Source organism: Equus quagga, chromosome 1 (genome assembly GCF_021613505.1).
Source record: "Equus quagga isolate Etosha38 chromosome 1, UCLA_HA_Equagga_1.0, whole genome shotgun sequence".
Classification (NCBI taxonomy): domain Eukaryota; kingdom Metazoa; phylum Chordata; class Mammalia; order Perissodactyla; family Equidae; genus Equus; species Equus quagga.
Window position 1 is genome coordinate 90,750,087 of NC_060267.1, and position 12,658 is coordinate 90,762,744.

At 50.7% G+C, this 12,658-nt stretch overlaps 1 protein-coding gene across 10 annotated transcripts in view; it reads left to right on the forward strand.

The window, feature by feature from the left end:
* Positions 1–347: 347 nt before the first annotated feature.
* Positions 348–12,658, forward strand: part of HMCN2 (hemicentin 2) — a 155,427-nt gene continuing 143,116 nt past the window's right edge. For 9 of the 10 annotated variants that reach the window (XM_046674527.1, XM_046674536.1, XM_046674561.1 and 6 more), the window contains exon 1: positions 352–680. In XM_046674527.1, the coding sequence (XP_046530483.1) occupies positions 428–680 (253 nt within the window). In that variant the 5' untranslated portion in view covers positions 352–427. Of the gene's footprint in view, positions 681–12,658 lie in introns of all 10 variants that reach the window. The other variant, XM_046674598.1, reaches the window with a different exon arrangement.

A 12,658-nucleotide genomic window follows, 5' to 3' on the forward strand; every position in this document is an offset into this window, starting at 1 on the left:
CTGGGGCCAGGCTGGGGGACAAGGGCTGTCTGTACCCCGCCCGCTCCCGCCCCGTAGCCGGGCGCGCGTCGGCGGAGGCGCAGGTGTCCGCTGCGGCCCGTGCGTCCCCATCCCTCGCTGCCTTGGCCGCGGCCCCAGCTCCCTTCTGCCGTCCGCCCCGCGTCCTCCTCTAACCTCGGGTCTGGACTGGCGAGCAGCGGGGCCGGGAAAGTTTGAGTCACGGTGGGGGGAGCGGGGGAGGCGGGCCCGTGACCCTGAACGGGGTGGGCTCTAGGACCCGCCTCGGACTCCCAGCAGGGGGACCCCGCCGCGAGCCCCTGTCCCGCGCGCACCGGCCGCTGCGCGCATCGGGCGGCCGCTGGGTGCCCCTGACGGTCGCGCTCGCAGCGCCTCCCCCGCGGCAGCCGCAGCCCTCCGGCCGCGCAGGATGACGCCCGGGGCGCCGCTCGTGCGGCTGCTGATGGCGGTCTCCGCGGCCGCGGCGGTGGCCGGCGAGCCCGGGACGGCGCTGCCCCCTACCAAGGGGGGCGCCACCCTGGCCTTCGTCTTCGACGTCACCGGCTCCATGTGGGACGACCTGATGCAGGTGATCGACGGTGCCTCGCGCATCCTGGAGCGCAGCCTGAGCAGCGGCAGCCAGGCCATCGCCAACTACGCGCTGGTGCCCTTTCACGACCCAGGTAGCGCCCCCCGCGCCCCCGCGCCCCCCGCCGGACGCCCTGTCGCCGCGCGCTCACCCGCCTGCCCGCCCGCGGTTGCGCCCTGGGCGCACCTGGATGCCCGCGGGCTGCGCGGCGGCCGGGCGGGGGCGCCTTCTCGCACGTTCGCGCTGTTCGACCCTGGGCACGGGGGGCAAGCCTCGCAGCTGCCCCTTCCGTCCCCCAGGGAGCCTGCTCTCCCCTCTCCCGCGCCTCCCGGGTTGCGCTGTCAGCCTAGTGGCGGAGAGCCGGGGGCACTGCGTTCAGAAGCCGTGCAGCCACCTCCCGGCTGTGCGACTTCAGCAAGTGACCTCACCTTCCTGAGCCTCACTTTGCTCATTAATGAAGTGGGGCGAGAACTTGCGGAGACGTTGAAAGCAGGCGTTCGGGGCCAGGGCCTGGGGCGGGATGCACCTTTGCAACGTTCGAGTTTTTACTTCTTAGTACTTCTTAGAATCCGCTCCCAGCGTGGGGCTTCGGAGGCCGGAAAAGCCCCCAAAGGCAGTGCGCTCACCCCTGCGGCGTCTCGCCCTTCACTTGTTCTCTCTAGGAAAACGGCAGCTCCCTCGGGTGCTGGGTCGCCTCCACCTGCCTCGTCCTCGCGGCCAGGTCTCCCCTTCCCCACCCCATTCTCCCTGCGGGCGGCTGCTCTTCTTCCGTGGAGCCCGCTTCCTTTCAGCTCGGTGTTAGGGGCATGTCCTTAAAGGGGTCCCTGGGAGACCCCACTGGGGGGAGTTTCAGAGACAGCGGCTGCTGATACGCTGCAGATTCCTAACCTGCTCGCAGAACGGCTTTTTCTCCGTTTTTTAATGAAAAATTTCAGATTTACAGCAACATGGGGGGAAAAGTACGTTTAACACCTGTCTGCCCACCACCTGGATCCTATGATTAATATTTAGCTCTGTTTCCTTTATTGCGTGTCTCTCCATCTACCCACCTCTCTATCCGGAAGAATAACTTGATAAAGCCAAAAATGAGAAAATAAAAATGGCAGATTCCTTACAAAATTGTACTGCGAAGTGTTCTTGTGCTGAGAACATACACAGTGACCCAAGGCTATATGAGCTAGTAAGTTGTTTAGAAGAATTTGCCTTTGTTAAATAAATCACAATATCAATACAGAGAGTTGAAAAATCGGCGACAATGGGTGTGACGGAATCTGTGCGATCCTCAGGCTGTTTGTTGTCAGAGGCTTAGAAGTCCCTCTGTTTCCAGGAGTTCTGGGCTGGGTAGGGATCTGCAGCTCCAAGCCCGGAAGCCAGGGGTCTAGAAAAAGATTTCTGGGAACATCAGAAGGACAGCTCCCACCCGGGGGTCGGAGGGCAGCGAGGCTGGGGGAGTTGTGAAGATGTGGGTGTGAGAAGGGTCCTGGGGCTTCAGCTGAGACACAGGTCACCCTCCATCCCAACTCTCTCACCCCCTTTCTGGATGGTCCTCGGGCTTCCACAGACATCACATTGAGGGAGCTTAGAGATCATCGAATTCACCCCCTTCCCTTACAGTTGGAGAAACTGAGGCTCAGAACACTGATGGGACTCACCCAAGGCCACCTGCCAGGATGACATCATTTCTGATTCATAACCCATATTTATCTCTAAAATGCTTGGCTGCAGTTGCAGGGCAGGACAGCAGCTGGTTGGAGCCAGACCCAGTGTCTTGGGGCCCGGGCTGGGGCTCCTGAGGGCTGTCCTCGCGGTCCCCTCTGCCAACAGCTTCCTGGAGCTTGCATTCCATCCCCCGCCTTTTCTCTCGTCTCCATCTCTGGGTTCTGAGTGGGTATGCGACTCTCCAACCTTCACTCCCTCGTCTGTCAAAGGACCTAATCCTCTTCCCCGTTCCCCAAACCACACCCCTGCAGACACCCCCAGGGCCAGACGTGGAGGGGGACCGCAGCGTTTATTGAGCCCCTGCTGTGTGCACAGCCCTGTGAGGCTCCCAGTGTGAAGGGACAGGGTTCACACCGAGGCACCGGCAGCCTGCTGGGGACAGGCCAGGTGGAGAGTAGAAAGTGTCAGGTGCTGGCTCGGATACCAGGTCCCGGCCATAGGTCCTCGAGGGAGGGGGCTAACCATGAGAGAGGAGGCAGCGTGGGAGCAGGGCTCGATGAACAGGAATGAATGTTGCTCGGGTTTTGACCATTTGCCTGCCACGTGCTCGCTGCTGGGGATGCAGCGGGCGGGCGAGAAGGTCTCCCTGAGCGCATGCAGCTCGCTGCGCAGTGGCTGGAGGGTGGTTTGGGCGGCTGATGTGTAGGGACACGTGTGTTTGGGAGCTGGGGCGGAGGAGGAGTGAAATGGGAAAACGGGGAGAGAGGAGATCCGTCTGGGCTGGGGCTTCGGGACTGGCGATTTGGAGCTCTTAGATTCCCTTCTATGGGCTGTGAGCGGCCGCTGACGGTTTCTGAGCAGGGCTGGAGCTGTGGTTTAGGTTTGGCCGTGTCTTTTGAATCAGCCAATGGAATTCCCTTTGGTGGAAGGGGACCTTGAGAAACAGGGGTTTTGGCTGACCGCTCAGGCCCCCCAGGCCTGCACCCTGGGAGCGCTTTCTTCAAGGAATCCCATGTTCGAAACCCAGGGGACCAAACTTTTCAGGGCCGATATCGGGGGTTCTGGACTGCCCGTGCTTGGAGATAAACCAGGACCTGTGCTTCAGAAATATTTTTAACAGTTTTTAAATGAAAAAAGTGGTCTGTCCCCAAACTAAAAAGTTAGAATTTTGCTAATGGGTTCATTCTGGTTGAAAATTTAGGGTGTTTGCAGGTTTTCTCTATTAAAATGTCACACAAAGCAGTCTGGTGTATCTTTGTCTGCATCGTTGATCGGTTTTTTCGTAGAATGAAGTTTCTCAAGGCGGAATTCCTAGGCCATTTTTAACACACTGAGTGGGTGGGCCACACTTCAAATTGTTTTCCATAATGTTTCTCTGTTTCAGAGAAGCCACCCCAAGCACTGGAAATGAGGATAAAAACATTTTTTCCCTAATTCAAAAGATGGAAAATATCTTCTTGTTTGAATTACTGGTGCGGTTCAGTACGTTTTCAAGTGCTCATTAGATTTTCTTTGCTGTGAATTTCTTCTTTTGTAAATTGTCAGTTGTTCGTTTTCCCATTGGGGTTTTAGTGGTTTTCTTATCAATCAGCATGGGGACTTTATACGTTGATATTAACTGATTTTTGTCATGTGGTTAGTATCATTTGCCTTTTAGTATTGTTTGTGATTTTGATGTTCTGAAGTTTTAAATGTTTATGTCGTGAAATCTATTGACTTTTTCTCTTTGTAATTTCTTCACTTGCACGCTTAGGAAGATTCTTTTTTTCTGTTACAAAATCGGTTAGGTACATGTTCTAGGTTTTTTCATTTGTTTTCTCTTTCTCTCTTCATATTTTATTCTTTAACCTGGAATTTAAAAAAATTGGTGCATGGTGTAAAAAATAATCTAACGTAATTCTTCTAGAATGGGATAATTAATTGTTCAGGCACATTTTATCAAATAATTCCTTCTTTTTCATTCATGTGGATCTGGCCTTTATCCCAAATTACTTTATCTATTAAGGATTTACCCAGGCTTTCTGTTCTGTCCCATTGTATGACAATGCTTGTGCCGGGAGCACATTATATTCAGTATTTGGTTTTATAATATGTACTAATAGGGCAAACTCTTCCTCATATTCTTTTTTTTTTGGCACCTGAGCGAACATCTGTGGCCAATCCTAGATTTTTTTCCCCCTTCTTCTTCTTCTCCCCAAAGCCCCCTGGTTCATAGTTGTATACTTTTAGTTATGGGTCCTTCTAGCTGTGGCATGTGGGACGCTGCTTCAGCATGGCCTGATGAGTTGTGCCATGTCCGTGCTCAGGATCTGAACCAGTGAAATCCTAGGCCGCCGAAGGAGAGCACATGATCTTAAGCACTTGGCCACAGGGCCAGCCCCATATTCTTTTTTCTTTAAAAAAAAATTTTCCCCAACTTTATTGAGATATAATTGATGTATAATATTGGGTAAGGTTAAGATGTACCACGTGTTGATTTGATACACTTGTATATTGCAAACTGATTACCACCATAGGTTAGCTAACATCTCTATCCTGTCACATAATTACCATGTCTTCTTTGTGGTGAGAACATTTAAGATCTACTTTCTTGGCAACACTCAAGCATGTGATACAATATTGTTAGCTACAGTCACCATGCTGTGTGTTAGACCCCAGAACTTGTCCATCTTCTAACTGGGAGTTTGTGCCAGTTGACCAACATCTCCCCATTTCCCACACCCCTGGTCCCTGGTCACCACCATTCTACCCGCTGTTTGTCTGAGTTCAGCTTTTCAGAGTCCACACTTAAGTGAGATCGTACAGTATTTGTCTTTCTCTGTCTGACTTACTTCACTCAGCATAATGCCCTCAGGGTCCATCCAAGTGTCAAAAATGACAGGATTGCCTTCTTTCTCGTGGCTGAATAATATTTCATTGTGTATACACACCTCGTCTTTTTGTCCATTCATCCATTGATGATTAAAAAATTTTAATAAACTTTTTACTTTAAACAGTTTTAGATTTACAGCATTATTTCGAAGATAGTAGAGAAAGTTCCCATATACCCAACACTCAGTTTTCCCTATTGTTAACATCTTGTTTTACAATGGCACATTTATCATAATTAGTGAACCAATATTGATATATTATTATTAACGAAAGTCCGTACTTTGTTCAGATTTCCTCCATTTTTCTTTAACGTCCTCTTTCTGTCCCAGGATCCCATCCAGGACACTGCATTCCATTTAGTTATTGCGTCTCCTGAGGCTCTCCTTGGTTGTGACAGTTTCTCAGACTGTTCTCGATGACCTTGACAGTTTTGATGAGTACTGCTCGGATATTTTGTCCCTCACATGTGATTTGTCTGACGTTTTCCTCCACTGAGACTGGTAATGTGTCTGGGAGGGAGACCGCGGAGGAACAAGGCCACGTCATATCCAGGGTACGTGTTATCAGTGTGATTTATCACTGTCAATGTTGACCTTGGTCACCTGGACGAGGTCGTCAGGGGTCTCCACTGTGCAATTACTCTTCTCTGTCTCACTTTCCATGCTGTCCTCTTCGGAAGAAAGTCACTATGCGCAGCCCACACTCAAGAAGAGGGAGTTCGGCTCCACCCTTTTGGGCGTGCAGTAGCTACACCAATTATTTGGAATTCTTCTGGACGAGAGAGTTGTCTCTTCTCCCCCGTTTATTTATTTACTCAATCATTTACATATATGTCAGTATGGACTCATGGATATCTATTTTATGCTTTGGGTTATAATCCAATACTTTCTTTGTTTTGTTCTCCGATTTTTCCGGCTGTGGCCATTGGAAACTCTTTCAGTTGGCTCCTGTCTTTGACACACTCCCATTGCTGTGGATTTTTTGTTAAAGCACTTTCTTACTTTCTGGCGCTACAAGATGTTCCAGATTCAAGTATTTCCTGCTCTAGTCCTAGAATTAGCCATTTCTCCAAGGAGCCCTAGTTCCTTTCCTTGAAAAATGGTATTAGAAACTAGGGTCTGAATGTTAGGTATGCTTATTGCTACTGGGTGTCATTGCTTCTAGACCCTTAGCTGACAAAACAAGGTGACATATGTTGTATAGATAGCCTGTGTATTTACCTATATCTATACATTTCTCTCTATGTACCCATCTGTATCTATATTAGGCTGAACAGGAGTTCATACTGATGTCTCCCACTCTAGTTTATTACCACGTGGGTCATTCTAACCTCCTTTCCTTGGTTATCTGTAACCCTCTCACTCCAACGGTGACAAACCTGGCTCCTATCATCAACCATCCGCCATCCATTCACTCAGTTGTCTGGTTCCAGTGCACACAGACAGTGGTGTGCACGTTGTTAACCGCCCCCTGATGGGAAAACTAACTAGAGTGGAGTTCTCGCCTTTGGTCTTGCACACTCACTCTTTTCCAAAGTTACTTAGGCCAGCACCTTATTCATATTCTTCTTACTCATCCTGTTCATTTTCAAAATATTTCGAACATTTATTCTTTCAGATGAAATATAGGAAAACTTATTCAACTTCCAAAAAGAAATCCTACTGTGATTTTGCTTGGAATTGTGTGAAATCTTGATTTGGGGAAGAATTATCCTTTTTAGAAAATTCAATTTTTCTCTCCAGAAGGCATGCCTCTTCCTTTGTTACATAGCTATTTCTTTTAGTAAAGATTTATAGGTTTTTTTCCTACAGGTTCCACCCATTTCTTTTTAAGGTCATTTCTGAATATTTTGTTTTTTGTTACTATTTCGACCAGGAATTTTTTTCCGTTACATTTTTTGCAAATGAGTATTGCTAGTGTGTTGGAAGGCGGTTCATTTTCATATATTTATTTTGTATCCAACTCTTTTACCAAAGTTTTTTTTTTAAGTACTTCTAATTTGGGGGGTAATGTCTCGAGTTTGCTAGGTTGACAACCACAGCCTGTCCAAGTTATAATACCATCTTCTCCTTTCCAATCCAATATTTCCCTTGTCTGAAGTGTTTTGTGATATTTATCAGCTAGACTGTTCAACAGAGTGATGAAGAATGGTGCGGCTGCCGTCTTTCTTGCCTTGTCTCCGACTGTGCACTGTTGTGTGATGTTGGCTCTTGGGTTGAAGTTTCTTCAAAGGAAGACCTTTCATCCTTAATTTACTAAGGGTGAAAAAACCACCCCCAAAACAAAACCCCAAACGGGGATGGGTGCTGAATTTGTGCAAGCGACTTTCCAGCTTTGTTGTGATATTCCTACCATCTTTCTCCTGTTGACCTGTTGGTGTGGTTCCTTCAGTTTTACCCATTTCCACATTCCCTTCCTAGGCCCTGCTGGGTCACGGTGCATGGTCTGTGCTGGGTCACAGCTGGATTCTATTGGCCAGTGTTTTGTTTGGGAATTTTGCATTTCATTTCAATATGTGTGATCGATAAGTGATATCCTTTCCTTGTCAAGTTCTAGCATCAGGGTTTACCTCTTTCAGTTAATAACTTAAATTACTAAGTTTCCTCCAAAAATTGCAAAATTAATACATGCTTATAAAATATTCTAATAATACTAATCTCAATAGATCCCAACACTTTTAATGACTTTTAACTGACCGTGTGTGTGTGTGTGTAATTCACTCATATACATTATACACTTTTTTTATTATAGAAAGAATGGGATTATACTCTGAATACTGTTTTGCAACTTGCTTCTCCCCCACACATAACGTATCATGAATATCTTTCCATGTCAGGAAATAGTAGATCCACCTCACAGTTTTTCATGACTACATAAGATGCTGCAGGAGGGATCTTAATTTATTTTAATCTTAATTTATCCAACTGTTTCCATATTGCGGGAAATAGGTTGCTTTCAGTTTCTTTACAATAAACACACACACGCATTTGCAAATACATCCGTAGGATGGAATCCCAGGGGTGGAATTGCTTTGTTAACGTTGCATGTGAGCATTTTCAATTTTGATAGATTTTGCCAAACTGTCCTCCTGGAATGCTGTGCCAGCCTCTCCTCCTGCTAACAGAGTGTGGGACTGCGTGCTCCCCACAGCCTTGCTGGCAATGGGGACATCCTTCTTCCCTTCCTTGCTAACTTGATAGATGAGAAATGGCGTGCCATGTTGATTTGCGTGTGTTTGGTTATGGGTGGGTTTGAACATCTTCTCTGGGTTGCCAGGTGCACCGTCACCTCCCCTCAGGGAAGAGGCGGTTTTGGTTGGTCAGGGGCGACGGTGCAGGTGGGTAGAGCAGATGTGCTCAGGTCACAGAGTTGCCTGTGAACTGGGGGTCTTGGCCTCCGGCTGTGTGCTCTGGGAGGTGTGTGTGTGTGACTTTACTGTCACCCTGGGTGAATATTGCTATTAACCAGCCTCTCAGCATGAGATGGACGCGACTAGTCCTCGCTCTGATGGGAGAATCCAGCCCCTTGTCCTGGGTCCGGCGCTTCTCTCCTTGGAGGCCGGGATGTGTGAGCTGCCTGGGAGCTGGGAGCTGGCTAGGCGCGCCCCTGTCAGGGATGGCCCCTCCTCAGAGGCCAGCTGTCCAGGCACAAGTCTGTGCAGGGCAGGGCTGCGAGGAGAGAGACAGGCGGGGAAGGAGAGGAGGAGCAGTGGGGAAGGGGGCCGTGGGTCTGCGGGCAGGGACCTCTCTGAAGGGGCTGGGTGGGCTGGTTGCATTCCGTCAAGCTTTGCAGCACGAGTGTGGTCCACAGGGGTCCCTGACAGTCCATCGTTCACTCACTCAACATGCAATTCTCCAGGGATTACCGTGGGCCAGGCAGGGTGGCAACCGGCTGTGGCACCTTCAGCCCAGCCAGGCCCTCAGCGAAGGGCCAAGTTCATTAACCACAGTGTGGTCCCCGTTACAGAGAGCTAGGGAGACAGGAGTGACATTTGGGTTGAGAAGGAGAGGAGCTGGGTGGGTGAGGAGGGTCTGTCTAGGTTTGGGGAGAATTCCAGGCAGGAGGAACAGCAGAAACGGTGGCTCTGAGGCTGGCAGGAATGTGGGCCAGGTATCTCCTCGAAGACCGTGGGGACTGGCTTCTTATGAGGAGGCCTCAGGAGCCTCAGGTTCTGGACTCCTGGAGACCAAGGAGGAGGCTGAGGAAGGTTCTGGGGCCATTTTGGCTCTTTGGACAGAGTCTCTTGTCCATTTGGATCCTGCCGCCCCCTGCCCCCGTCTGTCCTTTGGGGGTGTCTTCACTGGAATCACATTCGCCCAGACTTGGGCTCAGGCACTGCAGAAATTCTAGCAGGCTAGACTTCCTTTTTTCAGCCCCTGCCTCTTAGAAGTGAGAGAACTGAGTCCCTGAGAGGAGACACAATTTGTCCACGATGGTGGCAGATTGTGGGACCCTGCCTGGGGTTGCTGCGGCTGGAGGAGGGGGAACCCGTGCATCCAGAATTGGCCCCAGGAAGGAGCCCCACTTTCAAGAAGGAGGGGGAAGGGTAGATCCCAAGAAGGATCCTGGATGTGAGGTCTCTCTGAGACTGGACTCCTCGTGCCTGGCTGTGGCCTTGACCCACTCCTCTGGGACACCCGAGGCTGGGCGAGGGGCTGGGTGGTCCCGCCTGCACATGATCCTCACATGTTCCAGAGCCTCCACACCCTGCTTTTGTCCAGTGGAAAAAACCTGCCTATGGAGACATGGTTCCAGGCCAGGCTTCTGGGGCTCACATGCTCGAGGGCGGCACGAGTGGAGCCAAGGTCACGGGTTTAATCAGCCCCTCGGACAGCCGGCCCGGCGCTGAGGGACTGCCCGCCACATCTGCCCAGCTGTTTGGCAAGTGGCCCCCTTCAGTCACAAAGCTCCCTCCCCTCCAGGGGCAGGACTGAGGGGCTGGGGAACAAGTTCCGTGCGTCTCCAGCCTCCTGTGTGGTTGAGAGCTTGGATCTGGGTCAGAATGACCCGGGTTTGAATCCCATCTCTGCTGCTCCCTTGTGATAAGACCTTGGGCAGGTCACTTACCTCCCTGGGCCTCCATTTCTCATCTATAGCATGGGGACAATAAATAGTGGACTTCATAGGTTGCTGTAAGGTTTTTCTGAATGAATGTATGTCAAGGGCATAGAAGAGAGCCTGGTGCTTAGTAAATATTAGGCAGTGGTGGCTGTCACTGTCATCATCATCACCATTGTTTTTGGAGGCAGTATAGCTGGTGGCAAAGGGCACAGGCTTTGGAGCCAAACATGTGGATCTGGACATTATTCCAGTGTCCTCATAAAAAATGCATGTCCTTCCCAGAGCCTCAGAATATGAGCTTATTTGGAATTACGGTCATTGAAGATGTTATTAGTTAAGATGAGGTCATGCTGGAGGAGGGTGGGCCCCTAATCCAGTGCGACTGGTGTCCTTAGAGGAGAGGAGACACAGACACAGACACAGGGAGAAGGCTCTGCGGCAGCAGAGGCAGAACTGGAGGGGTGATGTGCGTACAAGGCAAGGAACCACAAACATTGCTAGTGTCACCAGACATAAAGGGGATGAAAGCGTGGAGCAAATTCTCCTGTTGAGGCTTCAGAGAGGACGTGGCCCTGCCGACACCTTGATTTTGGACTTCTAGCCTCCAGAACTGTGAGGGAGTCAATTTCTGTTGTTTAAAGCCACCAGGTTTGTGATATTTTGTTACGGTGGCCCCAGGAAACTGGTACAGACGTTAATGACCACTTACTAGCTGTGTGACCTTCACCAAGGGCAGCAACTTCTCTAAGTCTTGGCATCCTCAGTTGTATCAGGGAGATGTTGATAGGACTGAGCAAAAGCCTGTGAAATAATAAGTGCTCAATGCATAGAAGCTGCTGTTACCATTATCACCCCCACCTCCACCATCGTCAGTCATCGTCATCCTCACCAACATCAATACCAACATCATCATCATCATCATCACCAACATCATCGTCAACATCATCATCGTCAGGGTCATTCTAGGAAGGTCAGCATGTTAAGAGATAAGATGGCTGGGGCTTTTTGTCCAGAGCCAGCGCTGCTGGACGGGGCTCAAGCAACCCCTCTCAGTGGATAAACTTGATGGGGACACGCCAAGCGTCCTGCCCTGTCCTGGCCCCTTATTCTCTGTCCTGCTGGCAGATGGTTCCTGAAACAGCCATCTGCTGAGAGCGTCCGTTCTGGGGGAGCTTTGGGATGGTGAGTGATGATGGTGCGGCCGGCCTGAGGAATGACGGATGAGGCCGTGGACCAGCAGCACCTAATGACGGGAAGGCACCCATCTCCGCCTCACCGCCTGGAGCTGTGGCTGGGTGGCCGGGTGCGCGGTTGAGCAGCAAGGAGCACAGGTGGCCGGAAGACCTCCCTGCCCTTAACCCCTTCTTGGCAGCTTGGAAGCCGGTCCTGCCCCGGAATGACGGGACTGGTCAGCAGCACCCAGTACCCGGAGCTGGCTTGGGGAGTATCTGTTAGTAAAAGGAAGAAATCACAGACTCTGTGTGTGTGCGTGTGTGTCTATAAGTGTGCACTGTCCAGGGAGCCTTCATTGTTCAGAACTTGAGGCACACATTTAAAATGTCTTGCCTTCAATCTCTCTGGGGCCTCGCCCTCTGTCTCAAGAGGAATGACACACACCCTGTCCGTGTGGCCAGCCCTGCCCAAGCCTGACCAACCAGACCTCTGCGTGCCCCACCGATGCCTTGATTTTAGGACTTCCGACCTCCAGAGGCGAATGCGTGTTATTTTAAGATGCTAAGTTTGTAGTAATTTGCTACAGCAGCAATAGGAGAGTGATACAGAGGCCAGCTTAAAGTCCTTTCCAGGATCTCAGCCCGGGGGATCCTCCCTGGCTCCAGGAACGTCCCGGGTCCTGTGTTAGCCTGGTCCTCAGCATGTGCAGGCTGAGTGGTTGGCACAAGAGGAGGTCGGAGACGAGGTCACTGCTGGAGAGCATTGCTCAGGGGCGTGGGGGCGCCGGGGTTGAACGATTTCCCAGAAGAAGCTTCCTCTCTCCCAGGGCAACCTTGGCGATGGGAAGCCAGACTTCAGGCCGTGGATCTGGCATCACCCCACCTTCCACGGCGGGGCTGCCCACTTTGGGTTTCTCAATCCAGTAAAATTGTTTAAAAAAAAAAAAAACTAAAAGAAAAGAGAAGAAAAAACCAGAGGGAACGGACAGAGGTGACCAACTTTTTATCTTGCCAAGTAGAATCATCAGCAGAATCAACCCCATTAACTGTTATTGCCCCCCCAGGGAAAGAAAGAGCAATCCTCGGCCCCCCAGTTAGGAAGCACATTGACCGTGGATAGAGGGCAGCACTTCCAACTGGAGTACATTTTATTTATGATAACCCACTTCACCCACTTTAGTTTTCCCGTGTTGCTGCAAATGGGGGAGAAGGTGGTCAGTCCAGCACGGGTCCGGCATTGGGAACCACGGGTGGGCTGACATCGCTGATCCACCCCGATGGGGGACGGGGCCACCAGATTCAGAACTGA